This window comes from Mollisia scopiformis (assembly GCF_001500285.1).
Source record: "Mollisia scopiformis unplaced genomic scaffold LY89scaffold_3, whole genome shotgun sequence".
Taxonomy (NCBI): domain Eukaryota; kingdom Fungi; phylum Ascomycota; class Leotiomycetes; order Helotiales; family Mollisiaceae; genus Mollisia; species Mollisia scopiformis.
In genome coordinates this window covers 1,362,822-1,390,658 of record NW_017263583.1, presented here as the reverse complement: position 1 = coordinate 1,390,658, position 27,837 = coordinate 1,362,822, and the positions used below count along the sequence as shown (strand labels likewise).

The 27,837-nt window shown below is 46.7% G+C and overlaps 10 protein-coding genes across 10 annotated transcripts; 4 read left to right on the top strand and 6 right to left on the bottom strand.

Moving 5' to 3' along the window:
• Positions 1 to 441: 441 nt before the first annotated feature.
• LY89DRAFT_694002 (cytochrome P450) lies at positions 442 to 2,194 on the bottom strand (the record flags this gene model as incomplete). Its single annotated transcript, XM_018216672.1, has 2 exons — positions 442 to 1,855; positions 1,911 to 2,194. 2 exons carry the CDS (start codon positions 2,192 to 2,194, stop codon positions 442 to 444), a joined length of 1,698 nt encoding a protein of 565 aa, XP_018077080.1.
• Positions 2,195 to 3,944: 1,750 nt separating this feature from the next.
• On the bottom strand, positions 3,945 to 5,378 carry LY89DRAFT_636970 (Phosphotyrosyl phosphatase activator). Its single transcript, XM_018211511.1, has one exon. The coding sequence runs from the start codon at positions 5,322 to 5,324 to the stop codon at positions 4,029 to 4,031; it is 1,296 nt and encodes a 431-aa protein (XP_018077079.1). The 5' UTR covers positions 5,325 to 5,378; the 3' UTR covers positions 3,945 to 4,028.
• A 146-nt stretch (positions 5,379 to 5,524) lies between these two features.
• On the top strand, positions 5,525 to 6,401 carry LY89DRAFT_728842 (uncharacterized protein; the record flags this gene model as incomplete). Its single annotated transcript, XM_018219313.1, has 3 exons — positions 5,525 to 5,714; positions 5,774 to 5,931; positions 5,982 to 6,401. 3 exons carry the CDS (start codon positions 5,525 to 5,527, stop codon positions 6,399 to 6,401), a joined length of 768 nt encoding a protein of 255 aa, XP_018077078.1.
• Positions 6,402 to 8,415: 2,014 nt separating this feature from the next.
• LY89DRAFT_693999 (ATP-NAD kinase) lies at positions 8,416 to 10,269 on the top strand (the record flags this gene model as incomplete). The annotated part of the gene is made up of 1 exon (XM_018216671.1): positions 8,416 to 10,269. One exon carries the CDS (start codon positions 8,416 to 8,418, stop codon positions 10,267 to 10,269), a length of 1,854 nt encoding a protein of 617 aa, XP_018077077.1.
• Positions 10,270 to 11,595: 1,326 nt separating this feature from the next.
• Positions 11,596 to 12,806, top strand: LY89DRAFT_728840 (uncharacterized protein; the record flags this gene model as incomplete). The annotated part of the gene is made up of 5 exons (XM_018219312.1): positions 11,596 to 11,694; positions 11,747 to 11,836; positions 11,954 to 12,140; positions 12,193 to 12,275; positions 12,327 to 12,806. The coding sequence occupies 5 exons, from the start codon at positions 11,596 to 11,598 to the stop codon at positions 12,804 to 12,806; spliced, it is 939 nt and encodes a 312-aa protein (XP_018077076.1).
• A 2,007-nt stretch (positions 12,807 to 14,813) lies between these two features.
• Positions 14,814 to 17,366, bottom strand: LY89DRAFT_680839 (uncharacterized protein). Its single transcript, XM_018214149.1, has 4 exons — positions 16,898 to 17,366; positions 16,660 to 16,771; positions 16,093 to 16,583; positions 14,814 to 16,039 (listed from the first exon to the last, which is right to left on the bottom strand). The coding sequence occupies exons 1-4, from the start codon at positions 17,095 to 17,097 to the stop codon at positions 15,088 to 15,090; spliced, it is 1,755 nt and encodes a 584-aa protein (XP_018077075.1). The 5' UTR covers positions 17,098 to 17,366; the 3' UTR covers positions 14,814 to 15,087.
• Positions 17,367 to 17,817: 451 nt separating this feature from the next.
• LY89DRAFT_728838 (putative carboxypeptidase S1) lies at positions 17,818 to 20,212 on the bottom strand (the record flags this gene model as incomplete). Its single annotated transcript, XM_018219311.1, has 11 exons — positions 17,818 to 18,057; positions 18,110 to 18,257; positions 18,315 to 18,568; positions 18,777 to 18,927; positions 18,977 to 19,001; positions 19,050 to 19,082; positions 19,132 to 19,154; positions 19,206 to 19,332; positions 19,379 to 19,735; positions 19,788 to 19,905; positions 19,961 to 20,212. 11 exons carry the CDS (start codon positions 20,210 to 20,212, stop codon positions 17,818 to 17,820), a joined length of 1,728 nt encoding a protein of 575 aa, XP_018077074.1.
• Positions 20,213 to 21,180: 968 nt separating this feature from the next.
• Positions 21,181 to 22,445, bottom strand: LY89DRAFT_680836 (putative GTP-binding nuclear protein GSP1/Ran). Its single transcript, XM_018214148.1, has 5 exons — positions 22,323 to 22,445; positions 22,109 to 22,201; positions 21,903 to 22,056; positions 21,645 to 21,850; positions 21,181 to 21,594 (listed from the first exon to the last, which is right to left on the bottom strand). The coding sequence occupies exons 1-5, from the start codon at positions 22,386 to 22,388 to the stop codon at positions 21,463 to 21,465; spliced, it is 651 nt and encodes a 216-aa protein (XP_018077073.1). The 5' UTR covers positions 22,389 to 22,445; the 3' UTR covers positions 21,181 to 21,462.
• A 281-nt stretch (positions 22,446 to 22,726) lies between these two features.
• LY89DRAFT_636953 (26S proteasome non-ATPase regulatory subunit 9) lies at positions 22,727 to 23,982 on the bottom strand. Its single transcript, XM_018211510.1, has 4 exons — positions 23,755 to 23,982; positions 23,638 to 23,710; positions 23,241 to 23,584; positions 22,727 to 23,191 (listed from the first exon to the last, which is right to left on the bottom strand). The coding sequence occupies exons 1-4, from the start codon at positions 23,929 to 23,931 to the stop codon at positions 23,078 to 23,080; spliced, it is 708 nt and encodes a 235-aa protein (XP_018077072.1). The 5' UTR covers positions 23,932 to 23,982; the 3' UTR covers positions 22,727 to 23,077.
• Positions 23,983 to 24,380: 398 nt separating this feature from the next.
• On the top strand, positions 24,381 to 27,837 carry LY89DRAFT_636951 (Dbl homology domain-containing protein). The gene is made up of 7 exons (XM_018211509.1): positions 24,381 to 25,270; positions 25,318 to 25,641; positions 25,700 to 25,900; positions 25,947 to 26,165; positions 26,217 to 26,448; positions 26,511 to 26,735; positions 26,789 to 27,837. Exons 1-7 carry the CDS (start codon positions 24,473 to 24,475, stop codon positions 27,649 to 27,651), a joined length of 2,862 nt encoding a protein of 953 aa, XP_018077071.1. The 5' UTR covers positions 24,381 to 24,472; the 3' UTR covers positions 27,652 to 27,837.

The following is a 27,837-nucleotide window of genomic DNA, read 5'->3' as shown; positions in this document are numbered from 1 at the left end:
TTCCTCGCGAGAGATCAATGCGGGGTCCGATCTTGACGATCTAATGAGAAACAAAACATAAAACGCTACCAGTTTATGTTTCATTGTCCTTGAATCATTTCGCAACGTGCATGATTGCATGTTTGGGGCGCTTTTAGTTTCTTGGTTGAATGAAGGAAGAAGGGTTTGTTAGAGGTTTGTTTAATGCTGGATCTTAACTTGAGAGATGAGGATAATGCACAGCGGGACGAAAAAGAAGAAGGAGAGGCAGAAGAAGAAGAATAGTGGAGGTATGGTATGTGTATTTTATACCTCTATCCATGGTATATACAAGATTATGGTATTTGCCTTTCATATACTTTATCTCCTCCATTCCATGACCATAACCAGTTAATATCAAAACATAGCAAGTAGCATTAATTCATGACCTTCCAATAACGCCTGTATGCAGGATCTTCCCCTTCACCAGCCCTCAACAACTTTAGTCCTCAAATACATCCCCCTCGAAGGCTTCGCCGTGACACCCCCCTTGATGACAATGTTATCCTCATCCAACTCCCTCTCATCATTAACCTCAAACTCAAACCTACCTACCCACGCAGCCAACAAGCAAGCAAACTCCGCCTTCGCAAAGCTCTGCCCAATGCAACTCCTAGGTCCATGCAAGAAAGTCAAATAAGCATAATTACTCTTCGCGCCTCCATTTCCTGCAGCGTGGGGATTGCTTTCGGAAGGTAGCCAGCGGTCGGGATTGAAGTCACGGGCGTCGGATCCCCAAAGAGATTCCGTTTTGTTCGTTGCCCATGGGACAAGCATGACACGGGTCCCTTTAGGGATGGCGGTTCCGAGGAGAGTGGTGTCGTGAGCTGCATCTCGGAGTGTCAAGGGAACTGGAGAGCGGTAGCGGAGAACTTCATTGCAGATAGCATTGAGGTAAGGTAGATGATCGATTTGCTGAGCTGTGACACCTTCATCTAGTAGATCTGGACTGGGCAGCTTTTCTCTGACTTCGGCGCGGAGGCGGGCTTGAATTCCTGGATTGATGGCGAGGAGATAGGTTGCCCATGTCATTGATGCAGCTGTGGTTTCGTGGCCAGCTGCGAGGAAAGTCATCATTTGGTCGATGAGCGCTTCTTCGCCCCAGTATCTAGATTCCATGGCCACTGACAAGATATCACAATCGTGCAGTTCTTTCTTCTCCAGTTTCTCCTTCTTCTCTCGAATAAGAAAACGACATGTATCTCTGATGACAGTAACTGCAGAGGCGATATCGCCGTTTCGTTTGATGGGAATATTCCGCACAATCCAGAGCGGGAGGAAGGTATTGAGAAGTCCAAGAATCGCAGCCTGGCGTGTAGGTTTGAAAACGGCGCGGTAAGTTTGGTTAAGGATTGAGGTTGGATCAGCGATTGCGCCAAAGTCATGTCCCATACCTGCCACACCAATGATATCCAGGGTAGCTCTGCTTGCCCATTGGTGTGCCTCCAAAACTGCCGTATCATTCTCCACATCTGGTCTCTTCTGGTACTCTGGCAATTCATCATTGGGAATTCCACCTGCTTCGATGTGTGCTGTCATAGCAGCAACTAATTCTCGGGACTTGGACCAGAATGTAGGGTAGAGATCTTTGACGTGACGGAATGCAAATGCCGGCATTAGATTCTTCCTTTGCGTCTTGTGCTCGTCTCCTTCTGCTAACAGAATCCCTATCCCAAGAAGACGTCCTAGACCTTTTGCGACATGACTCGGCTTGATGAAATCATAATTCTGAGTTGTGAGGACTTCGCTCAATCCCTTGGGAGAGGTGACAATGAGGCGCTCGCTGTTCAAAAGTCCCAGGTAACGAATGAGGCCATCGTTAGGTATAGTATTGACCCTGAGAGCACGATTAGCACTGAGTATGGTCCCGCAGCTTGCTTGCGCCGACTTACCATTCGATATGCGGTTCTCCAGTCGCTCTCGCGGAGATCTCTTTGAAATGTCCATTCCACCAACTACCTCCCTTTGGCATAGGCAGATGCCGTAGTGGAGAGAAATACTTTGGATATAGTATAACTTTCCAGAACGCCCAACCCAAAAATGAAGTTATCCATAATAGCACGAAGGTTCCAATGTATGAGGGCCGCGAAGTCGGTAACAGATCCGGTCGATACCCCACGAAAACGAATGAAGAGACAGCAGACACTGCCGTTATAGCTTTGAGTGCATCCGACATCTTGTCTAGCTCCTCTGCAAGAAAATGGAACGAAGGGAATCGTGATCGGTGTTTAGGTGGGGTCCTATGAAAGGCTCGTGGGAAGTGCGATCTGATATTGCCACCGACGGTTGACTCGAAATTGGGTGTGTTATCAGTGCCCTGGTTTTGCTTCGTTGCGAGTGGATGTACTGATGTTAAGCTTCAAAGGTCCTTGCTTGGTCTATGGTTTCAGAGACGGGTACAGAGCTCTTGGGTGGTGTAAAGGAGGGACTCGAGCGAGGTCAATTAGGCACTAAAAATTAGAAGACGGGATGGAAGTGGCAGGAACGATGTTCATAAATACAGGAAGGAAGAACCACGAAATATAAACGAGGATAATGTGTCTCCATGATGTGACCAGGTATTGTCCGTTGAGCGCAACAAAACGTGGGAAATATTCGCATCGGCTGCATTGAGCATTCCGCATTAAGACGATCAACGATTATCAGCAGGGAAGTGTTGCGAGCTCCCAAAGTTTAGGATCGGGATGCTAATCTCCCGCACGATCAAAAGTCTGTGCGAGCCTCGGCCTCCAAAGTTCGCAAGTACAAATAGAAGAAGCAAACCCCCGCGAAACGAACGGTGAGTGATTATTCGTTGCTATTGATCCTATTCGCAAAAAGTGGAAATCAGAGTTGAAAAGCTTTGGGATGTTATGAATAATTCTGTGTTTGCGGAATTTGCAGAGAAGAGTACCCTCCATAACAAAGCTTAAATAAGTTTCTTAGTGTCATGAATCTGCATATTTCTTCTGAGCCGAGGCTCATGCATGTAGAGACACTTTGCCTAAGGAGGAAATTTCAGTAGCCATCCAGGAAACAAATCAATAAGAAGGCATCATGTTTTGAGTCGATCTGCTTTTTGACAGCTTGGCCCCACTGGAATGATTGGTAGCCGGTCCCAGATGTTCATCCGAGCTTGTTACCATCTCCGTAATGGTGCTGGAGGATTCTGTGAAATGTTTTACATGTGTGCAGAGGTTGCGATGTTGCACCAATGGCGACTTGTGGAAAGTCGGTGACTACCACGTTCCGGAGGTAACGACGACTTGGCCGACTTTCCTCTATTCTGACGTAATTGAGAGATGCGTGTCTTGCAAGATTAGCTGTAGGAGCTGTAGATGTAAAACAAATGGTACACGAGCCGCGTATGCAAGGTGACATGATAACATGTAATTGGGAGACACTTTGATATTTGCCACTCTATACACGACTATCGAACCATAGTATTGTAGTATGGCTTAGTCGGCGGGTGCTATAGACTGACTACTGGATATTCTGCGACTTCGCAAGCTAACAGCCTATAAAAGTTCCCCTATTACACATTGTATCAATGTTCACCAACAATACGAGCTTATCTTGGAACGAAAGTGATGAAAAGTAAAGTATCGACATCATTGTCATACAAAAATCAAAGTTTGATATTTTGATGTTGGAATTTGACACTGGTTGAACAACCGGCTAAACACAGATATAGGAAGCACCAATTGGGAAAAGGCCACTGCCGCCTGTGATCGGGGCAAGAGACGGGCATTCACAAAGAGCCCAGTCTCTGACCAAAGGTCGGATCTTGACTTCAACGGCAGCAATAAAAGCTTCGATACTATATATGCTTAGGCCTTAAGAGATTATATAATAGTAAAACTTCTTTGGAGGTTTGGATTCTAGATTTTATGCTGTGTTCCCACAGTAGTCAGCACTATCCTAAATGCCTCACAATCTGACGCGATAACGAAGCCCAACAAGACAGGGATATGCGCGGCTATTCACCCTTGAACATAGAAGTTATATTGGTATCTTCATTCATACACAATCTAATCAAAAGGTATCCTCCTTAACCCTTCGCCTCCGCCCATCCTCTTCTTCATCTCTTGTCCTGCAGCAACACTACTCGGCACCTTGATTCCGCAGCAGTCTCCCCAGCTATTCATCTGATGCACATGTCTCATTCCATCAACCATAACCACGACTTCTCCTCCCTCTGGATCATCCTCTTCACTTGGTACACCTAGCTCTTCTTCTCTGCTCATCTCCTCTACGGCAGGAACCAAGCTTCCGAATAGAAAATGTTGCATAACAGGTAGCTTTTTCAGTACTTCAGCAACGAACATACGTCGCATCCCAGCCTCAACTTTCGACCAGTTCTTCGCAGACGAGATGTCGTCAAGCATAGGACTATGCCAACGTAGTCCCTCAACGTTCTTGACGCTGTTGACAAAGTTGACCTGACCTAGGTATAGATAATCCTTCCCAAACTCCTCTAACGTGAGACTCTGGTGTATAGACATTGGTCGTATGAACGGATGATGTAAAAGTTGTGATGCCCCAAAAAGGAATGGCAAGAACTGGTAATCATCCAAACCCCACACTCCATGCGAACCTGCAGGCTCGAGGTAGTATGTCTTTTGTATCTTTCGCATAAGTTCAAGGTATCTTGTAAAGATTTTGAGGACGAGGGGTCGGAAATCGGATGGCGTGATAATGCGAAGTTGGTAGAGGCATAGCAGCCAGAGCATGAAATTCAGCTCATGTCCAGAGCCGTAATCTATCCGTGTGCGGTTACCGAAAGATTGTAAGAAGTATGTTGAGATTTCTGGTACGGCAGATGAGGGTACATGGAGTGATTCGTGCCACGAGGTGTGCTCTTTAGCGGCGAGGTCGACGAAGTCCCTGAAGCCTTTGTTCCCAAATCTTGAATCGCCTTGCTCTTCTGGTGGACTGCGACCAACCACATCTTCCACGTTGTCTAGGATATTGAGTATTGTCTTGAGTGCCGGGCTCAGGTCATTGTCTCTCACAACAGAGACAGGCGTGTCGATGACAGAATCTGTAAGACCAAACACGAAGGCTACGAGCAAATCGTACGTTTTCGAAGCCAGAAATAGCTCATGGTCCTTTGGAGAAAGGATTCGTCTAGTCGGTCTCTGGAAGGTCAGCGATGAAAGCTCTGGTGGCGGAGGTAGAGTTGGGGTTTCGGGCACTGGGAGAGGATTCGACGAAGGGGCTTGTCGACGGCGAGGCTCTAGCTTGGGTAAACGGTTCCGCAGATCTGGAATCGAGGCGGGAAGTGGTTCCTTCACGATCGTACTATTGTCTGTGCTTGAAGGCATTTTGTTGTTAGTATGTTGTGCATGTCGTACGATGAAGATTCGTTGGAATCCAGGAACCATGACGCGGGGTCCCGCGACTTAGCGCTAGCGAGAAGGTAGATCCAACATCTCAAGCTCAAAATTTTATTTGAAAGGTCAACACCAGATCTACAGACACATTTTCGAACGCATCTAACCTGGGATACTCGTTCACCAAGGCAATGGCTCCTTCCACTGAGCCTACAGCTCTTCTATCCCATCTGCACCGAACGGACGGCTCTGCAACTTTTTCACAAAATGGATATACAGTTATTGGAGCAGTCAATGGACCTCTTGAGGCTGGACGACGCGAAGAACTTCCAGAAGAAGCTGTGGTGGACGTAATTGTGCGACCCGCGGCTGGTGTTGCTGGTACGTACCTCCACGTTCAAATCTACATCTCACAATGGTCCTGACTTTTTGCGTTTTAGGTACACGGGAGCGGCAACTGGAGTCCATTCTCCAGTCCACCCTCCGCCAAATTATCCTCATTAATAACTTCCCTCGAAGCCTCATCCAAGTTACGCTACAGATCACGAGCACCCCAGAGAATGAAAATGCGGGGTCAAAACTGGTACAAGCAGCTTCGGTGATTGAAGATGAGACCGATTGTTACGGATAAAGCTGACCCGAAACTAGAATCTACCTATCCTCCCCGCGCTCCTTCAAACTGCTATCCTAGCTTTATTGTCAGCCTCGATGCCTCTGACTATGACTGCGACTTCAGCCTTCCTTGCTCTCACTTCTGATGGGTCAGCGAGGAGTATCATCACAAATCCGACCATCGTCCAATGCGAAAGCGCAGACTCTGTCCACGTGTTGGCCTTCACATCTCATGGTGATCTTCTGGTCGCAGAAAGTGAGGGAAGTTTTAGCTTGCAGGACTGGGAGACTGTGTTCAAAGCGGCAAAGTCCATATGCTGCGACGACTCAAAAACAAATGTGGACCACTCAGTAATGCAAGATGGTGAACTTGGTGATGAAAAGGGAGGAATGATGAACTTCGTCAAGTCGACTCTACAGACAAAAATCACTGCAGATCTTCATTGGAAAGACTGAACAGTGACAGCCTTCAGTCGGCGGCTCCACAACCTCAAAACGTTTCACGGAGATCCTCGGTCGGGTTGTCCGTCCGTCACAATGAGAGCGTTGTTTTGGTCAAAAAGAATACTTTGATATGCAAAGGCATAAAATGCCAAGAAGAGTGAGGAACAGCGGCTAATCTTCCTCAACGAGAGGGCAGCTAGGTACGGACCGTGACCGAAGTACCCACTCACGATTCATGAAGAGTATGAAGGATTCTCAGCCGGAAATAGAGAGAGCAGCAATTCGTGCATCTGGCGGGTGTTGTCATGTAACAAGTATCCCGTACCGAGGGCGGTTTGGGATATCCGGGCCCCTGATTGAAGCGAAGTTTCACCCGCTCTCAGTCCCCAATAAAGATGGCGAATTGATGAGCCCCGATAAAGTGACAATCGGGAGCTTGGTGATACAGTGCCAAATTCAGGATGTGATAACCTCTATTTTTGCTCCGTGGGGGAGGCGTACAGGGCCTGCATGCAGACTGCAAGCTTTCCCAGCCTCACCGATATCAGATGGCAGATGCGCAGCGGATATCAGGGCCGCAAATGTGTTTGATCCTCCGGCGACACTTGCCTGAATAAGACCCTGCTCCAGATCTCGATGCTATTGACCAATCTTCCAAACATTATGCTGCTTCTGTGCTCGTTTCTGGGTGGATGATACTTGTCGCCAGCCCAGCACTGAAAACGTTAGTCTGTCACGTCCGTGATTTTTGAGACGACGACACATCGAAACTCGCCTCCGGAGTGAAGATCGAGAAAGCGAGGGAGAAAGGAAAGGAGAAGAAGACGCGGCTCGTGTATAAGACTAGTTCTAGCCTCTGTCACTCAGCTTGCTCTCCAGTCTCTTTCACCAGACCCAACGCACCAGCTATCAACTTCCACAGCTCTGGTAGCTTGTGCCCATTCTCGTCCTCTTTGTCCTTTCAGTTCTCCTCCACTACCATATCCTGGAAATGTCCAACTTCTCTTCCCGCTTATAGACTTATTCGTTATTGCATTTCGGGCGTCAATTTTTTCAAGATCATTATAGATTTATAGACCAAGCGTCCGCATTCATTTCAGCAGCCTCGAGATACCCCCCAATCGTCGTCGACCAGTTCATTCTTCATCACATTTTTATCACATTCAATATATACTTCACACCTTTGCCTCTGCATCCGGATCACTATCACGAAAATTAGAGTTCCCGTCATACGCGCCGATACTCGAAAGCTTGACCTGCATTTCCAGAAGAACCTTCAACGAGTAGAAGACTCCATCACACGCGGACCTGCATACCCCCTCGCTTATTTGACACCTTCCAACGAGTAAGTCGACTTCGCTCTCTTTGAAGCTTCACGTCTTCTCGTCTCTCTTGTCCCACCTTCCAAATATTCTATCAGCAGGCCGGCCTCGTGCCGACCTTTGTGGCTGCTCATTTGATGGCGGGGAAGACATTTGAGATACCATGTCTCTCATGTCACACCTGTATGGGCGGTGTCACAGCTTTGACTTAAAGTGGAGCATCCTATCACGATCTATGGGACCTCCGAGCACCCTCAAAACGAGAGCATATTGACGCCCGCTCCATCGTCACCGGCCTGGTATGAGGAGAGACAATACAAGATGCTAACATATATAATCATTAGGTTCGAATCTTCGCGAATACGGATAAAGAGTTTCTTGGCCCAGTGATCACTCGGCCTCCCCTCGCAAAGTCGTCCACGCCCCGCATCGGCAGCATAATAAATAATCGCCCAGCTCAAGCACCACCCATCAATTGACAGACCACCCAGGTTTGAATTGTGTATACGTGGAAGGAATTGATACCGCCGCCGTGTGCGTCTCTCGTCGTCAGCACAGCATTCTCGCAGCCACTGAGGATCTTGTCGTGTTTCGTGAGATCCTCCGCCCACGAGTGAGTCCGCTGCCTTGAAACGCCATTATCGCCGCCAAAACCCCGGTCTCCGTCCGCGTCGCTTCGCATCCCAAAGTCCGGATCTGCTAAAATGGCTGACATGCTGCGTTCCCCGACCTCTATCCACCCGTCTCTGACCAATCCTAATAATCCTCCTCTTCCCTCCATTGATGAAGCTTCACAACTCCCTCTTCCTGCAGAGGCTCTGTCTCACTCGTCTGCCAACGCAGATGGATTGACCAAGCCAGCCTTTGGGGACTCTCACCTGCGCGGATTCTCCCACGGCTCCTTCAACTCGACCAGTTCTTTGGACCTCGACAATGATCCATCAGAATCTTCCTTCTCTGCTGCCACCACAGTAGGGCACAACTCGCCGAGCGACGCATCATCAGTCCCCTCGTCTCCAACTTTTTCGTCGAGGAAACCAGCTTTCAACCATCGCAAGAACGCCCTCTCCGTCGAATCCATCCCTCGACAAACCATTATTAAAGCCTTGGCATCTGCTGGGAGAAACCACAACATTCAACATCTATCTCTCAACAACGCCATGAAACCTTTACACTCCCACTCGGATGCCCGGCCAGGCACTGCCACCTCCCAGCAGTTGTCTGCAGCCCTGTCAGATCTTGCGCTCAGAAACGGCACACCTACAACCCCCCGCTTCACAGCATTACAATCCCCTTGCTTCTACCATCAACGTTTCGACGATGTCTTAAACATTGATAAGGTCTTGGAGGAGATTAGAGGCAATGAGTGGATGTCACATTCGCGACTATTAGCAACCGCCACTGGAGTCCGAGAGATATCAAAACAACTTCAGCGTCGCCCAATCAAACGAGCCGTCCGCAATGTTATGATAATCACCAAGGCCAGAGACAACCAGCTTGTCCATCTTACCAGAGAAATTGCAACTTGGCTCATAACCACACCTCGATATGGATCCGATCTTGGAGTAAACGTCTATGTTGATGAGAAGTTGCGGAATTCTAAACGCTTCGGCGCTGCCGAGATACTTCAATCAAATCCCCGCTTCCATCATCTTCTAAGATACTGGAGACCAGAGATGTGCCGGAATACACCGGAGAAGTTCGATTTGGTTCTGACGCTTGGAGGTGACGGTACGGTACTGTTCGCGTCCACGTTGTTCCAAAGCATTGTTCCTCCAATCTTGTCATTCAGTCTCGGAAGTCTAGGCTTCTTGACCAACTTCGAGTATGACAAGTTCAAGGAAGAGTTGAACAATGTGATGGGTGAGGCAGGTATGCGAGTCAGCATGCGCATGCGCTTCACATGTACCGTCTACCGTGGTGGTGCAAATGGAAATGATATGGAAGAAGGAGACCAATTCGAAGTTCTCAACGAGCTTGTCATCGACAGAGGACCATCGCCATATGTTTCCAGCTTGGAGTTGTACGGCGACAATAACCTTCTCACAGTCGTCCAAGCAGACGGCTGCATCTTCGCCACCCCTACTGGATCCACTGCCTATTCCCTATCTGCTGGTGGCTCTCTTGTTCATCCAGATATCCCAGGAATTCTTCTGACGCCCATCTGCCCCCACACACTCTCTTTCCGACCCATGGTCCTCGCCGATACCATGCTTCTCAGAGTCTCTATCCCTCGCAACTCTCGCGCTACTGCCTATTGTTCCTTTGATGGCAAGAATCGCGTTGAGCTTAGACAAGGAGATCACATCACCATCGCTGCATCGCAATATCCTTTCCCTACCGTCATGAAGTCACCTACAGAGTGGTTCGACAGTGTCTCCACATCACTCAAGTGGAACACTCGAGGAGCAGCTCAGAAAGGATGGGACGGTCTTGAAGAGAACAAGGAGGCCGAGACCGAATGGGACATTGATTTCGACGATTCAGCCTACGGCACTAGCGAAGACAATAGTCAAGTCGCGAGTCCAACACGGAAATCAACCTTGACGGACAATTAGATTTTGTGTCGTATTCATGGTGATCCATGCTGGGCATTGGGCTTTTGGAGTCAGGGAATCAGGAATGGGAAGGCATTTTACAGATTACATTCTAGAATAGCTTTGTCTTCATGACTAGACCGTCGAGGACTTTTTGCAATGCAATTTTGCTTCTCTTGGCACACACAATCTACCCTACACACATCAGTGATTCCAGAGTTCAGAACCAAAATCTTCATAGAAGTGCTTTTTATTCGAGGCGTCGTTGAGAAAGCCAATCACAGAGAAGAAACCAGAAGCTGCATGCAGCACGTGAATCATTCGTTACAAGGCTGCAGCCGCTTCTCGAGTCCACTACATGCCATCAGTCATGTAACACCTAACATGAGATCTCGCTGATTCACTAAATGGCTTTCATCTGAACTCTAGGATCCTTAAAGAAAGAAGTGCGGTTCAAGCTACCGCTAGCGTACGGCTGCAGCCTTACAGCTACACATTGTCTCCAAACTCGATTTCACTCTTTCTGCCTAATCGCACCTCACGATCGATACAGAAGTCTTTGCAAAAACAAATCGTTTTGTTGCCAGGATATTTTTGAATTACTTGTTCAATCTGTTCTTTGCTTGCGCCGTCTTTGTCGAGACTTACCCGGTCGTAAAATCGCTTCCTTTCGATTTTAATCTGGCTTAGCTACAAAGGTAAGTAGGAATATTCGGCGCAGAAGTTCTTGATCTGACTTTTCTAGCACGGATTTTGCCAATTCGAATCAGCTATTTGATCCGTTGTTCGCCTGCGTCGAGATTTCTACCAAGTCTAAAATTCACGTGTCTCACTTCTTACTTACCCGGTCGAAAGTCGCTTGGTTTCGATTTTAATTATGGCTTAGCCGATTAAGGATATTCGACACAAAAGTTATCGATCTGACTTTGCTAAGACAGAACTCAATAACGGAACATCCTCGAATCAGCTATTTGATCCGTCGTTTGCTTGCTAGCTTACCCGGTCGTGAAGTTTCATCGTTTCGCTTTCTTTTCGATCTGGACTAACTGAAATCGAGAACAACGGACAACGAATCTCACTTCCTAAATTACCCGGTCGCAAACTATTTCATTTCGATTTCCTTTCAATTTTAGGCAACTAAGATCGAGAACAACGGATAACGAATCTTGCTAACAGAACATCTTCGAATACTAATTCGATCTTGTTTTTGCTTACAACGTATTCGTCAAGGTATTCTACTCTGTCGCAAGCCTTCATCGTCTCACTTCTAACTTACCCGGTCGCATAGCTATATCGTCTCGGTTACTTGACGATCTAGTGTAATTGATATCGAGAAGAGTCAACAAGATGGCTATTGCAAAGAAGAAAAGCAAGGCCAAGACGGCTAAGCAAGTTGCAAAAACAAAGAAGGTTCACAAGAAAGTTCCTGGTTTTGATGCGTTTGCTGTAAGTCCTTTCCCTTTAATGCTTGCTTAGACAATAACTAATGTTTTCATAGAAGAACCCACCACAACTAAAAAAGAGAAAGGGAAAGAAGGTTAAGACGGTGGAGGTCAGTGAGGTTATTGAGCCGACGGGTGGTATTCATGTGAATTCGATTTTATTTTTGTCGCTCCGCAACTTTACCGATTGCTACCCCGCTTTGAATTGATTCGTTATTGTCTAACATTTGCATTGCTGCTTTATGATTCTAACTTAAATGCAGTCTGTCGAATGGGTCCAAGCCATTCAAGAACAGAAAGAATGTGGTTTTTTGAAGTTGCCGTACGAGGTCCGAATCAAGATTTACCGTCATGCTATCAATGACTTTACCTTCTTTTCGTCCACCCAAATCGAGCCGAGAAAGAAGGGCAAGAAGTTCACTAGCTATCTTTGGAAGGATCCTGCTGGTGGTAAGTCTTACCCATTCTTTGAAAGGAAACCTGAAAACTGACTTTCCCACAGATACGGAGAGACTCTACATGATCTGTCGCCAAACATACGTTGATTTAGTCGGATCCGGACTCCTCTACCAAATGATCCCATTCGTACGTCTTCTCACTCCATTCACAAACAAACAAGCTAACAAACACAAACAGAAGTTCTCCAGCCCCCAAACCATGCTGAACTACTTACTTGTCATCCACCCCGTCCACCGAGACGCCATCCGCAACATCATTGTAGACATCAACCTCATCCACGTACCCAAGTCCTTCCACCCCCTCGCCCTCTCGACCCTCTCCTCCATGACCAACCTCCGTTACCTCGAAGTCCAAATCATCATCGCAAAGCGCCTCTTCGACCGATTCATAGCTACTGCCCAAGGTCCTTACTGGAATCCGGCCCGATACACTTACGGCCTTAACGAAAAGGTTATAGAGCGTCTCATGAAGTCCGTTGATCCAGCAACTTTGGTTGAAGATGAAGAGGATGTGAAGCGATGGAAGAGCCTGGAGACGTTTGTGGTGTTCTGGGCCCCAGAGTGGATGAATATGGAGCTTGTGGACGGTGAGGCCGAGAAGCTGGAGAGTGTTGCAGAGGCTTGGCGGGCTGCGATGATGAGTGTTAAGTCGGCATAGAGGTGTTCTTATGGAGTGGGCTTTTCATTGTTCTTTGTGTGCGAGGTGATTTGGGGAGTTATGGTATGGGGCATGGGCTTAGCTTAGGGCTACAGATGCTCAGGTTTGCATTCTTGCTTTTTATGCAGACATGTCCTCACGTTTGCCTGGACAATGAAAATACAATCGTAAATAATAAATTCGTTGCTGTTTCTTATTTTTCAGTGCTTGCTTTGTGAAATTTTAATAACAACCTTGGAATTAACAAACTTTTACAAACTTTCATGCATTAAAACAAGTTAGTAAATTAAGCGAGCTATAAAGTCAGAAAATACTCTATAATTTATTAATTTTCTAATGTCTGGGAATCTATAGAACAATGAAAAACTTAAAATATGTGTATTTTAAAATATTATATAAGTTTTAAATGTCTATAAAACTATAAGACAATAAAAAACTTAAAATATATATGTTTTAAAATATTAATTTTATAATTTTAAATGTCTTGAAAACTGTGGGACAATGAAAACTCTAGATTATATATATCTCCAAATATTAATACTGTAAATTTTGAATGTCTTGAAAAGCGTGGGACATTGAAAGACTGAATTATGTATATTTCTGAACATCAGCGCTTTGAGTCAGATAATGTCCTAACTATCCCAAGAGGTGGAAATATACCTATGCTGTCCTCACCACTATGCTATGTATAAAAAGGTCCCTTATTCGGATCATCATTATCGCTAATCCAGTAGAATTCCCCCACATCCTGTCCATCAACTTCGTCCCATCGGTCCACCGCCCAGCATTCTTCTCCCGCTTCCGTCGCCTCGCCTCCACTCCTCATTCATAACTTTCATAGAAGTCCCAACTCTCCTCAATCTCCCAATTTTCCGATAGTATTTATTCTGGAACAAACACCTCGCAGCAGCGGTCCTCTTGATAGCCGTCGGTTGTCCATGCTCAGGAGCAGCAGCGCGAAATTTGAACCAGCCACACGAACTGCCTTTGTCGCACCTCAAATGTACGGGAGGAACAGAAGCAGAATACTTGGCATCAAGCTGGAACCAAGACACAGCGCCTCTCAAGTCATGAACCCCGAGAACCCGTGCTCCACCCATCGACCTTCCCCCCCAATCATTCTCGCTCCCCGTTCGACTTCCTCCAAGAACCGAACTCCACTGCAACACTCCATAACCCTCTTCCTCGCTCCCCACAACGCGCCTGGCTTCCTGGCATAGCACCCTTTAGGATCGTCACCCTTAAACACAAACGCAAACGCCATCCCCCTCAATTCTCCCTCGTCGAACTGGACATTCTCCTTCTTCAACGCAAACGAGAAGCGCTGAATCGACTCCTGGACGTCCATCTTCTTCTCCACACCTCCATTGACCAGGGGATATATTTCCTGACTATCTTTGAAGAAGCGGTGGCTGCAATGTCTGGCACGGTTCCAGCCGTTGTTCATGTCAATGTCCCGATAAGGGTTAAGTTGTTCTCTGTGGCGAGGATATCGGAGGAAGGCTTCGATGTCGTGGAAGTGTGTCAATGAGGCAGCGATTTCGGAGTCTGTGAGTAGGGTTGGTAGTGGTTCATTGATGATGTTGGTGAAGAAGTTCTTGATTGTACCAGGGACTTTGGGTCATTGAAGAAGTTGTCTTTTTGGATAGTAGAAACAATAGCGGGGGGCTCGATGTCTGTATCTTCATGATGGTGGTGGAGTGAAGGAGGGCCTGCTATAGATTTAGTGTGTTGGAATTTCGCTAGTGTAACAACTCGCCTGTGAAAAGGGATAAGAAAACAAAGTGAATGTCCCGACAAAACAAGACAACTTTCTGACTTCAAAAGTCGGGACAAGAGGAGAGACATTGACATACTTAAATGTAATTTTTCGATTTGATTCTCTAAATTTTCAACATCAATGTCCTTCACATGGACAGACATTCCACCATTCTCTCTTATAAGGACGGTCTATAGCAATTGCGCAAGTCAAAGTTCAGCACTCGCTAAAAGGCACCAAGGCATGAGAAGAGAACGATTCATAAGCTAAGATGTACAGCTATAAAATCATAACAAGCACCGCTAATCTTGGTATCTGCCGTACTCAGAGAGAAGAATTCAAGCATCAACATCGAAACGTTACCCGTGGATCCGACACCAGCAATGCAAATGCAATAAGACAATAGTCCAACTCCGACAACCCAATCAACAAGTTCACCTTGGATTGGCAAGCATACCCAACATAATCAACACAGCAGTATAACTCCTCCCATGCTCCCGATATGCACCTGACATGAAATTCCTATCGCCAGTTTCCTTGGCTCAAAGATAGTAATCCTTGAATGCAGTCTAGGTCTCCTTTTTTGCTTGGACTGACTTCACCACGCATGAATTTCTCTACTTCCTCGCCAACCTCGACAGTGTTCTCTTGGTCCTCGAAGATGTTGGTTTCGACTGGAGCTCGCTTCCTATTCTTTCTGCCTCCGAAATTGGTAGCATGAGTAGGAACGTTGTGATTATCACCAAGTACAGCCCGCGGATTAGCTTGCTTATCTGGACGGCTCGATGGTAGTGGGCGGCGAGTACGATTTCCACCTCCACCTTCGTGAGGAACCCAATTCTCCTTATCAGAATCTCCAGATGGTGAACGCATCAGACCATCTTTGGAGAAGGTGTTTGGGTCAGGGCTCAACTTCGAAGATGACGCGCCAGGATTTTGCAGTCTCGCTAGGCTTGATAGAGCTCTGCCAAGCTTAGGCTTCTTGCCATATTTTGCTGAATCAGGTTTGACAGCTGGTGCATTACGCTTGTTGGCATTCGACTTCAGAGCAGAGTTGCTAGCAGATCGGATGAGACTGATTGCAGCAACTGCTGATCCATGAGACTCATTCTCAGCATGAGCCGTAAGTTCATCTCGTACTTCACCATCGCAACAGAACTCCCAGGTACGAGCGTCTCGTGATCGTCCAGTTGGTAAACGGGGGAGGAATGGACTACCAGAGGAGGATGATGATGAGCGGTGGCCAAATGGAAGCGCACTTTGACTTCGTTGGAGCGTTCGTATCCTCTTTTGTGGAATGCTGGATGCTGAAGACGAGCTTGGTCGCGGAGCTTGGTGGTGGGGAGGTGACGGTGAGCTTGTCACAAGTTCCGCCTTTCCATCTAGAGATAGTGACAGACGGATTCGCGAAGCTGGGGTAGAGGCAGTTTCATCAATTCGTTCTGGGCACGAAGCTGGCTGACTGGCTTGGGTACTAAAAGATTATCAGCATTACTCAATGTATTGTCCATGAGAAGCTATACTTACATCGGAGGAGTGAACATTTGGGCGGGTTGAGAGGATGCGGGGGTGGAGAAAGAACTGCTGACGGAGTTCCATCTGTTTGCCAGGTAGCCAGGAGTCGATGAGAAGGACTTGATGACATTGTCATTGACTGAGGTCGAAATCGTTTCTGGAAGAGAGTATCCCGACGAAGTCTGATGCTCCAGTGTAGCTGGTAAGGTTATGGCTGGGTCCGAAAGCGGCTGAACAGTCTGTTCAATCGGCTTGGCAGGCTCTGATGGAGCCTTGGGCTCTACTGCTTCTGGTTCTTCCTGGCACGACTCTTGACTACTTGACCTCTCTTGCTGGGAGCTTGGTCCAGGTTCGCCCACGGTCTGACTGCTATTGAACACCAACATAGAAGCAGGATCAGAAGACAATGCAGCCATTCCACCGAGTCCAAAAGCTGCAATCTCATGTGGTAGAAGTGGCCGCGACTTTCGTCTGTTGATTTGGCGTCTGTTCTGGAACCATATCTATACATATGTCAGCCATTGTCTTTCGTCTGGACGCGTCTCCAAGCACGACAGTCGCGTCAGGGTCCTTGCTGACCTGAACCTCCTTCTCGTTCAAGGACACTTTCTCTACAATCTCGGCACGCGCTGCTTTGTTTGGCTTGGGATTTTGTTTATATTCGGCCTCGAGAATAGCCTGGTCTTGGGGGCTGCAGAGCACAAATGTTAGCAGTGCTCTTATATCAATTTGGGATTCTCCCAAGCTGGGGAGACTGCATGAACCAAGATCTTGATACTCTGTTGCGCATATGGGTGTAGAAATATGAAAAGCGTACCTGGTCCTCTTGCGCTTCTGTTTATTCTCTGCCCGCGCCTCAAATCCTCCCAAGCCCTCCTCCTTTGCACCAGAATCAAAGGATTGATCCAGAGATGTATCGAATTCGCCCTCACCAGAGCTCGAATCGGAACGATTGCTAGCTTCCGTAGCAGGAGCAGCAGACGAACTGCGGGGTGGAGGAAGAATCGCGTCACTCATTGTAGCGTATATTCATAATATAGCAGTACTTGAATGTTGTAATTGAGTATCGAAGAATAACGCGTATGGATTGTAAATCGATACAGGTGTTTGAGAACCCAATTGATGTTGGTGTTGTGTATCTAGTATTTCAATGTTCCGATGTTCGCGACTTTAGTCGCGCTTCCGAAAATCAACGCGAAGTGCACAGCCAAAGTGACGCTTGCCGAAAGCGGGACAAAATCAACAGCATCAACTCAGCAACACACGTCTCGCGCCTCAAAGGAAATTGGTGTGGTTGGTGTGGTTCAGATATTGCATAACAATTTAATAAAAATAAAGGGTTCAAAAGCAGTCTGCATAGTATATATGTTCACGAATCATGTCTGCTCCGACTTTCATAAGTTTCATTTGTGGGGTTTGTCATCAGAGACCTGGACTTGTAACAATGAAAATAATGAAGTGTGAACGTAAGTATGTGTTGTATATGATCACTAACTTAATCCGTACTCTCATGCATCTAATTTCTGTGCGATTTAATCCACAAAATTCCCAAAAAAAATGTAGGACGAAAGAATTATATTTCAGATCTCTCATTTTCACTTCGCAAGGCTTTTAAAACCTGATGTTCGGCATCTCTGCAATGCAATGATTGGCATTATTCGTTATTCAAGAATTATATAATCTAAATTTTTATGTATTTGTCTTTGGCCGCATCATGGCTACTCAGTCTTTCATTCATTAATCCAAGTATACTGCCGCCGTCGTGACATTCCCAGTCGCGCTGGACGCCGAACTCGAAACAACTGTACTTGAAGGTAGTGGAACAAATGGTTCTGTATGAGTAGCATTTGCCAGCCCAGAACTCGAGTAGTTTGCTCCGAACCTCAGATCGCCGTCTGCAAGGTCGAGACCGAGGAGTACTCTTCTAAACATCTCGAGTGAGGCTTCAGGTTGGTAGAAGGGGACCTCGTGCCCAGCCTGCGAGAGTGTTAACGATATTTCGCCTCACGAAGAGATGGGAGATGTTCACCTCGTAGACTCTCAAGAAAGAGAAGTTGCCAAATTGGCGGACTTCACCGTATTCAGTGCCATCTACTACATATGGTGCATAGCCAGCCGTGGCGAACTCCTCTTTGTGAATGTAGTTCACTTCAAGAGAGACTGCTTCACCCCCAAACCTGTCATGATAGTCAGTATTCAGTCCGTCAGACATTTGCTTAGGATGATGTGCGTACCAATTGCAGATATAGTCTGCATCTCCATAGTACAATGCTACTCTTACGCTGTTGTTCAACAGCATCTCAAGATCCTCGATAAAGTTGGGGAACACGAAATCTCCTGTTTGCTGGAAAGCATAGTAGACATCGTCATTCGCGTCTGCACTATAGTTGAGGTCTACTCCAAGAGCATCCTGAACGTATGCTTGGTTGAGATAGTCGACAAAATATGATGGAGGGGTTGGATCATCTGAAGGGTGACGGATATCATACTAGTCATGGTTAGTGGATGAACAAAGCCCTTGCTATGGGTATTAGTTTCAAGGAAACAGAGTGGTTCGGTCTAGATTGAAGATGAAGCACGCCTTTCGACAGGAATTGGCCCGTCCTGGGGCCACAAATGATCCAGAGAGAGGCAAATATGTGCTTATTCATATTCTCCAGAGTTCAGATGATCGAGAGCTGGATGGGCAGACTTACGGTACCACGGCCACCATAAGAATAGTATGGCGATTCAACATTGTCTCTGCACATGTTTTCTGCTTCTGTGCAGATTGCCAAGTCGCTCAATTGAGTACGGTTTGTGGTTGAACAGAAAGAAATCTGGTCTAAGCACCCGTTCACCATGTATCTGCCTAGGTGAGCGTTTATAAACTTGTGAAGAATTTGATAGTGCGTACGTGGCAAACTTTGCATAGTTGTAGACTGATAAATATTAGTAAGTTACGATGGGATAAAGGCAGGAGTACTAACCGGTATCATTGTATGCTTTGATACCGTATGTGTCTAAAATCTCGGTTAGAGGGTTACGGCAGATGGTATAAATGATGCTCACTGTTCATAGCAAACTCTGGATAGCTAGCACGATAAATTAGTGGTTGATGCACATACAGGAAGCTTGCAGCTTACTGTGGAGCTTGAACCTGTTCACTGATAATGCCGTTACCAACACCGAGTGTGTTGAAATTTAGTTGGATTCCTTCTGTTGTCCCATTGGCAATCAATTGGTTCTGTTCGTAAAAGTAATTGAAAAAGGCTGCAATGAAATCAGTCAAGTCGTCAACTAGAACGGAATGTATTACCTGGTCCATAATGACCACCGTAACTCTCTGTCCACAAATTGAACTCTCTAGACGCAATTCCTCCGAGCTGAGGAAGTCCGCCAATGAACCCTTGAAGAACATGCCATGCTGCTACTGCGGCAAGATCGGTTGTATCCAAAGCAGTAGCATTGATCACTGGGTATCTTCCTTGTGGGCCTGCAAACGAGGCATTTTCGACAGCGCCTGTGTATGGGTTCAGACTTCCAGACTCTTCGCCACCATATGAGAAGCCTACTCCAAGTGGCTGAGACAGGAAGAGCATATTGGAAACTTCGCTCCATGAGTATGGATTGACTTCAGATGTAAGATTCGCGGTAACATTGCAGGGACCGAGTTCTGCATGAGTTCTGTGAGCAGAGGCCGCTTCGTTTTAGATGGCGTTTCTTACCTTCGAAAAGGCCAATCATGGAGTCAGACCCTGGACCACCGTTGAGCCACAAAGTAATTGGAGCTTCATGGGGATTATTTCTTGCTTCAAAAAACCAAAAGAAGGTGTGCGAGTTCGCCTAGAATTTTGTTAATACTGGAAAGGGCTCGATGAGAGGTCGATTGTGGACATACATCGAGATCAATGTATCCTGAATAGGAATTGACGCCAGGTGTTGTTTCGCAGACTCCTGCGGCCCCAGGATTCTTGTAACGGATGGTGATATTTTGAGGAGTAGTGATTGTCTGAACATCAGTAGGTTCAGCTGGAAGACCACGAGCACGCTTCGGGCTGTAGTTTGAGCGAGCTTGAACGTTCCGCTGAGTATTCTTCAATCCTTCTACGAAAGCTAGGAAAGCTAGCAACGAGACGAAGGAGAAATACATTGTTGTTTTGAGTCACTGGAAAGTTCGCCGGAGCCAAACAATTATTTCTTCAATTGGCTCGAACTGGGACAGCGTACCTTTTTGCAATCTACGGGGGAAGCTCCAGGTTTTATAGCTTCACAGCATAATGGAAATGTAGAAGAGCTGGAAGAACTCATCCTTGCAGGATGTGAGCTTCCATCCCTGGTGAAAGCGCAGACAGAACTTTCTCTCGGGCATATCACCTTGCAGATCCAATGACGATATAGAGGCCATAGCTCGAACAATCATTAAGAACAGGGGAGAAGGACGAACGAGGAGGCAGGAAAACACGAGATCCGCAGATAAGAAAACCGAAAGAAAGCTGGCTTACACTTGAACCGGCAAAACTGCGATGTTTAAAGAGAAAATCGGGAAGGTAGTCAATGCGGTGCAGGTAGTTGTTGGGTTACCCATACCAATACGAGGTTAGGATGCTTGCCGGAACGTATTTAGACATGGACTGCCAAGTTGATCATCATAGGCCCGTTCGGACGATTGTAAAGAGTCTCCTTCCTGATTAAGAGTTTGAAGATTTTGAATGGGCGGGGTAAAATCCCACTGTTACCAAATGTGTTGAAATGTTCATGGAGAACTTTAGGGCTGGCATGTATTCCTGGTTAAGAAAGAAGTGTTCAACAGTACCTGCATCTTAATGTCTGTAATAAGGACCAGCTCGATGGTCGAAGAGATTTCAGAGAAATGGCTGGCCGTCTTGGTTTGAGGGGTATATTTGTAGTGTTGCGATGAGGGGTATTTAACCTTGATTGCCCGCTTTGCAGGGTTCGTGCCGGACGGCAGATGTTACACTGCAGCCGGTGAGTTCTCGCTCGAAAAACTTATTGTGGCGTCACCTAGGTCACGCTGCTCTTGTGATTAGAGTCATATTCAGAATGTCAACCGTCCTTACTGGTTGAAAAATGAAGAAATCGAGGGCTTTTCTTATTCTTGTGGTCTAGCTACATAAGCTGCTGCATTTACGCAGCATAATGCTAAAGTCATCGCCTCCCTCAGCTTGTTTCCTTCATCGCTCAATTATCCCATTCCATCCCTCCAACATGCTCGCTATCAGCATGGGGCTCCATCCTGCCCTGAAACAAAGAGGAGTCGTAGTCATCTGTCTCTATCTGCAAGACCGATGAACAAAAGAACGCAAAAATCGCCGAAAAAGAACTGTCTAAGATGCCGAGAAGAAGCGATCGCTAGAGCCTGAGAAGATGGATTTTGGAAGATTACAAGTCATTGTCATCCTCATCTGGAAGAGGCATTTGGGCGGCATCTTGCATCTCCTTTTGGTATTGCTCAAGAAGGGCTTGATCAACGCTGGCAGTGGGAGGAGCAAGGGCGGGGGCAGCAACGAATTCCTAGATACATATTAGACAACCTTCGAGCGAGTGAAAATTGGGCAACAAACCAAGGTAGGGTTTCCGACAAGCTTGCGAGCCAACCAGAGGAAGGGCTTCTCGAAGTTATAGTTAGACTTTGCGGAGATATCGTAGTATTGCAAGTTTTTCTTGCGGTGGAATGTGATGGTCTTTGCCTTGACTTTTCGCTCCTTGACATCAACCTTGTTTCCTGTCAGGACGATGGGAATGTTCTCGCAGACACGGACCAAGTCGCCTAACACAATCAGTCAGTATATGCCAATCATCAAGCCTTGTGCGGTACTCACGGTGCCAGTTGGGAACGTTCTTGTAGGTAATTCGGGAGGTAACATCGAACATGATGATACCACATTGTCCATTAATGTAATAACCATCGCGGAGACCACCGAACTTCTCCTGCCCAGCGGTGTCCCAGACGTCGAACTGGATATTGCCCAAGTTCTGCCAAAATGTTAGTCGACGTTTGATGCTTCGAATAGTTAATGATGCATACCGTGCTGAATCCGAGAGGGTGAACTTCAACACCGAGAGTGGCGATGTATTTCTTCTCGAATTCACCAGTCAAGTGGCGCTTGACGAAGGTGGTCTATCATGTTGTCAGTTATATATCGAGACCGCAGATGCGCCACCGAAGGCTGGAATGAGGGGAAGCTATTCCAGCACAAGGTCGTCGCAGCAGCACATCCAGCCCTAGGCTTGGTACGCACCTTGCCAGTTCCTCCATCGCCGACGAGCACGAGCTTGAAGGTGGGTACTTGTGCGGCCTCTGCCATGATTGTAGTTGTAGGTTTGCGAGAATGAAGGTGATGTAAACAGAGCCCAACGGATCTGAGGCTGCGATAAAGTGGTTAGCTAAAGCAGGAAGAGTAAAGACTGCCCGAGAGAGAGCACAAAGATGAAGGCAAGGTAGATATAGGAAGACGAACCTTTGTTGTATGTTTCGTTTATGGACGTGGTGGAGTGTGATTTGATCTCTCCAGAAGGTTGGGATGTTTTGATCCAAGCCAGAAGGCGGAAGTCAAAAATCCTTTAAGCGAAGCGAAGGCTGGCACGTGACCAGTGCCTTAAAATATTCCGTTGCCTGTTCCAGGCTTCTAGCCGCAGATTCAATCTTTTGGTCAATTCGGATTTTTGCTCTACTAATCCTGCTCATTTTCAATAATACAAGACCCGGTGGTCAATTATCTTCAGCCACTCTATTATTGGTTTCCTGGGTTGATCACGAATGAACTCCACTTCTAGGACAATCTGGAACTCCCGGTAACGGTGGCTTTCTGGGGTATCCAAAACAAGTAAACGGCTTCACGAATGGTAAAGTCCTCTAAACATTTCTTTTTTTCATCGGGAAACATTCCATTCTATGCTCTGCGACACCTATGCAGAACTTTTACCACACCAGAACGCCCTTCACCTGCAAATCAACGCTATGCTCACCAGATATCTTCGAATCCTCAGGAGCTTTTCACAATGGCAGAATATGGCATCCCAGAAGACCTCTTCCTCCCCAATCACGGCGTGGTGTAAGTGTCAATGAAAGTTCTCTACGTTGACGGGATACTTTGACAAGCACGTTTTGCTGGCACAAGTCAATATTGATCACCTATAGCAACAATCTGGAAACTCACCCCTTCATTGCCTTGGACGCACTCGGCGACTCTCTTCAACCCATCGTGGTTTCTGATGTTCACGTATCCAAAGTTCCTGATCTCATCACCAGCTTTCAGACCCGCAGAATCGGCCGGACTTCCGTCAACGACACTGTTGACCTTTGCGAACGGAGGACTCAGTTCTTGAGGCACTGGTTGTGTTGCAATATGGCCGTTCGATGGACCCCCGTTGGTCGTTGGTTCTGCGGCTCCTCCACTCTCTGCTAATCGTGCGAAATGCTCATGGATGTGCTTTTCGATTACGTTCATAAGGGCCTTGTGATCGTTTTTGAGGTATATGATGCGTGATCTGGCGGTTCGAACTGGCAGATTGTCAGTGACTGTTATCCGTTTGTTGCAGAGGAACTGCGCGTACTCTGTGCAACGTCCAAATCTGCTCGAGGAAATCCGTCGGGGGTGAGCAGTCTTGTGTTCATGTCTACGCCATGCTGCATCTATCAGTAGAGCTTCTCCAATTCTGAGGATTCCCTACGGATTCCAGCACACTACCCAAAGCTCTGATCTCAGCTTCCAGGTTATCCTTCTTGAGTTGCAGTTCTGCAAGAGTCAACCCATTTGTTCGGAGCTGGTTATCGTTTGTCGGCGCAGAAGTAGGTCCTGAAGGAACCGTGGGAGCATGTAGGTTCTCCATATTAAATTGTAGTCCCATAATTTGAGGTGGCTTGCAGGAAGAGAAGCTGTAGCAAGCTTCGATGCTTCAGCCTTGTTCCTAGGCTACGAAGAGACGCGCATGGCGGGGTAGATCAATTTTGGATGCCTAAGGCAACAATATCTTGTGATGGATTCAATATTGTTTTTGCTTCTATTCTCAGTCCTTCGTCGATGAAGTCAAGTCTGAATTATGATTAAAAAGACCGATATAGACAAAATCTTAGTGTACAGGAAGTCAAATCCCGAAAATATCACATTTCCACTCCTTGAAAGTGGAAAGACCAAAGGCTCAGCAACAGCATAACTTTCCATCACTCCTTCTCTTTTGGTAAATGTTGATAGTTAGCGTATCTTTCTTTCTTGGTACCTTCTTTCTCAATGATGTTGCGCTTCCTTTCAGTTCATTCCATTCTTCTCTTTGCATAGCATAAATTGATGCTGTAACAGATCTTGCTCGAATCAAGAGCAGATCTTTCTTGGAACGCTTGCTCCATTTTGCTTCAAATTTTGTATTAACCTTTTGGTTGCTTCCCCTCATCATGGATCTCTCCGACATTGCAATTGAGATCACCAGAGCCGCTGGGCTCTCTACACCAACAATTGCTCGTCGCACCTCTATGCATATTCCTCGAAAGACTAGCTGGGGTACTCCAATACCTCCGCCTTCAAGCAAAACAGACACGGCAATCACATCCAAGGAAGACATCTTCGACAATGTTGAACTGAGTCCTAAGAGTCACGAGTCTACTAGCAGTCCCAATCCTGGCTTCAGCACTCTAAGAAACATAGCGGCGCTTGGCCTATCATTTGCTGCAGACGACACCGAGGACGATGGACCAGACAAGACTCGTTTCTCTTTGGATGAAGATTCTCCGTATACGCCCGAGGGTAATCGACCTTTCAATAAGTGGATGAGGACTCTCCAAAAGAGGGCAACGGATCGGCGAAAAACAGTCAGCTGCGATGTCACTGGTGATATTCTGGAAAAGGAGCTTTTCGAGACTCCAAATGCACAGCGAAGATCTGGACACAAGAAGTCGTCTTCTGCATCGTCTTATGGGTTTGTTACAGCAGTCAAAAGTGCAAGTATCAGTTTGGCAAGCTTTAGTGTTGCCCCACGATCTCGAAGAACCGGGGTCTCATCTCGCCAGCATAGGACAGACCGCAGCAGCAAGGCTTCTAATGTTGGACGACTCTCTGAGGACAATTCATATGTGGCTGGTGGCGCTGCACTGGATCAAGCCGTCACGAATCGCTTACTTCAACGCCGTCGGATCCTTGAAGAGATCATCAGCACTGAAGAAAGCTATCTTGCAGATGTCAAGTTTCTCATGAACGTAGGTTCCATCTCCATATATGACGAGCATCACACTAAAAAGCTTAGGTGTACGTGACACTTCTGGCCTCGATTCCAAGCCTTTCTCCAAATATACGAGCATCGATCAAACGAAATCTCAACGATATTGTTGAACTTCATGAAGAGCTTCTAGGAGAACTGCACAAAGCTGTACCACACTCGGAGTACACACAATCGACGGGCGGCGAATCGGCTTTGCCTCCTGTGTCTAAACCACGCCATCACCACCGATGGCGAAGCCTTGATGCGGTTCCTGATCCTGCTACTGGAGCTTCATGGCTGCAGAAGATTCCCGGGATGACAGCAGAACCTAAAATCGCCGCCGAGGTTGCAAAGATTTTTGGAAAGAAAGTGCGATCACTTCTGATTGTCTCCATTGAGAGAGTAAATACTGATCAACTCGACTTAGATGAATCGGTTCTTCATCTATGAAGAATATGGCGCCAAGTATGAAATCATGCTCAAAGATCTGGCAAATGCGTACAAAACGATTCCACAATGGGAGATTTTTCAACGAGGACTCGAAGCATTGGCTTCATCCCTGGCATCCATTAACAGTCAACAGGAGAATGCAAGAAAAGCATTGACGATTGGAGATCTGCTTGTAAAGGTATATCGTGATCTTTCCCAGCAGTTCTTAAGCTGATTAGTGCCAGCCAATACAGCGTGTATGCAAGTACCCACTGCTGTTCTCAGAGCTATTGAAGGTAACACCTGTTTGCGACTGCCCGGATTCTCACATCGAGATTGAGAATGTCCTCATTCGATTGAGAGAAGCAACGAATGAGATCAACAGGGCTACAGATGATCCAAGAATGAAAATGGTCATGGAGAAGTCATGGCTTTTGCAAGACCGCCTAGTCTTTCCCGATATGGTATGTCATACCACTCTGAGACCAATATTACTGGTTTAATAATTCTGATAGTCAGGTATACAATCCATAAATGCAGTCCGCGCTCTGGGTCATGTTCATCTCTGCGGAGTACTGCACGTCTCATGGCAAACCAAAGATGGTGTTGATGGCCAGTATCTCATCTGTCTCCTGTATCGCGACTTTTTGCTTCTAGCAAGTGCAACCAAGAATGATCAGATTTACACAATCCAAGCCAGCATTGGCCTATGTGAGATCCGCATAGAAGAAATCGACAATGGCAAAGGTGAGAAACATCACAAAACCTACAAGCTCGTCAATGGTTCAAAGACTAATGACAATTTCCAGGTTTACAGTGTCACACGGCTCCCTTTTCTTGGAAACTGGTCTTTGAATATGACCATCGATTGTTTGAGGTTACTTTGAGTGCATGCTCGCCGAAGGAGGAACTTGAATGGCGAAGCCGTTTGGCTGATCGTTCTTGCAAACAGCTTCTTGACGTAGGGGAGCAAGCATTGTTTACCTCGTTATCTCTGGATATAAAGCCACTCGGCACAGTTTTTGGAAAGCCAGGTTGGTTCAAACCCTTTTTCTTCCGCTGTCAAACTGGGTGCTGATGTTGGCAGGCACTATTGCTAGAAGGATATCAATACACAGAGCAACGACAGTAGGACCAATGTCCGGACTCTGCCAAGTCATCATCAAAAACACCAACGCTTTCAAAGAATCTGCATCTTGTGTCAACATCAACAGATCACAGTCTTTACTGACAACCAACCGAATTCCGGTTCTTGCTCCCTCAAGAGCAGAACGTATTAGACTTGAAGCACTTTTGACTGATGTGTGGACTCGCGATATTCTGCCATACCCTGGGATGACTGGACGAGCTCGTGGTGAGCATCTTGTTCGAGCTTCAGCAAGTTCTATGATGCGGAAGCTCAGCGTAGCAAGCATTGCAAGCAACTTCACAAAGCGATCCGGTAGTATGGCAAGCCTTCATTTGACTACCGAAGACGACGAGTCTGCGGATCACGAATTGCCAAGAGTGACTCCAAAACGACCAAGGAGCGATTCGACTGCAGTCCAAGACTATGATGATCCTACTAAATCAAGGTTGTCAGTCATTCATGATGCCAAGGAGAACATGCATCAAAATGATTCTGCAGAGAACCTTGCTTCTCTTGCGAACGGTAGTCCGTCGAACACCATGCGTAGACTTGCAACGATGAAAGTCAAGAGCTGGAGTCATGATGGGCAAAGAATCATCACACCTCCTCTGAGGACATCAAGTGCTAATAGCGTGAGACAAAGTCAGAGCCAGCAAAGAGCTACTACTCCACTGTCGACTGTCACAGACTCTGCTGGGGAAGACAAGGAGAATCATGTCAAGGCGCAAGTCTTGGAGACCCCGACTGCCTCGAAGAGTAAGAAGTCAAGGGGACTTGGAAGAGCTGTTGTTGCAGAAGGGATCCGAAATTTCTTTCGTTGAGGGTTTAGAGAAAGAGACACACTTAAATTCGGCTGTATAAATTCTGGATTATCATTATACAGGAGGCATCGGGTGCCAGCTCCTTCAATTGGTTCTTGTTCTTGGAGGCTGATCCTTTCTTGTTTCATTCCGTGGATAGAATCGAACTCACTCTGGTACTGGGTAAAAAGAGTTTATATAGCATAC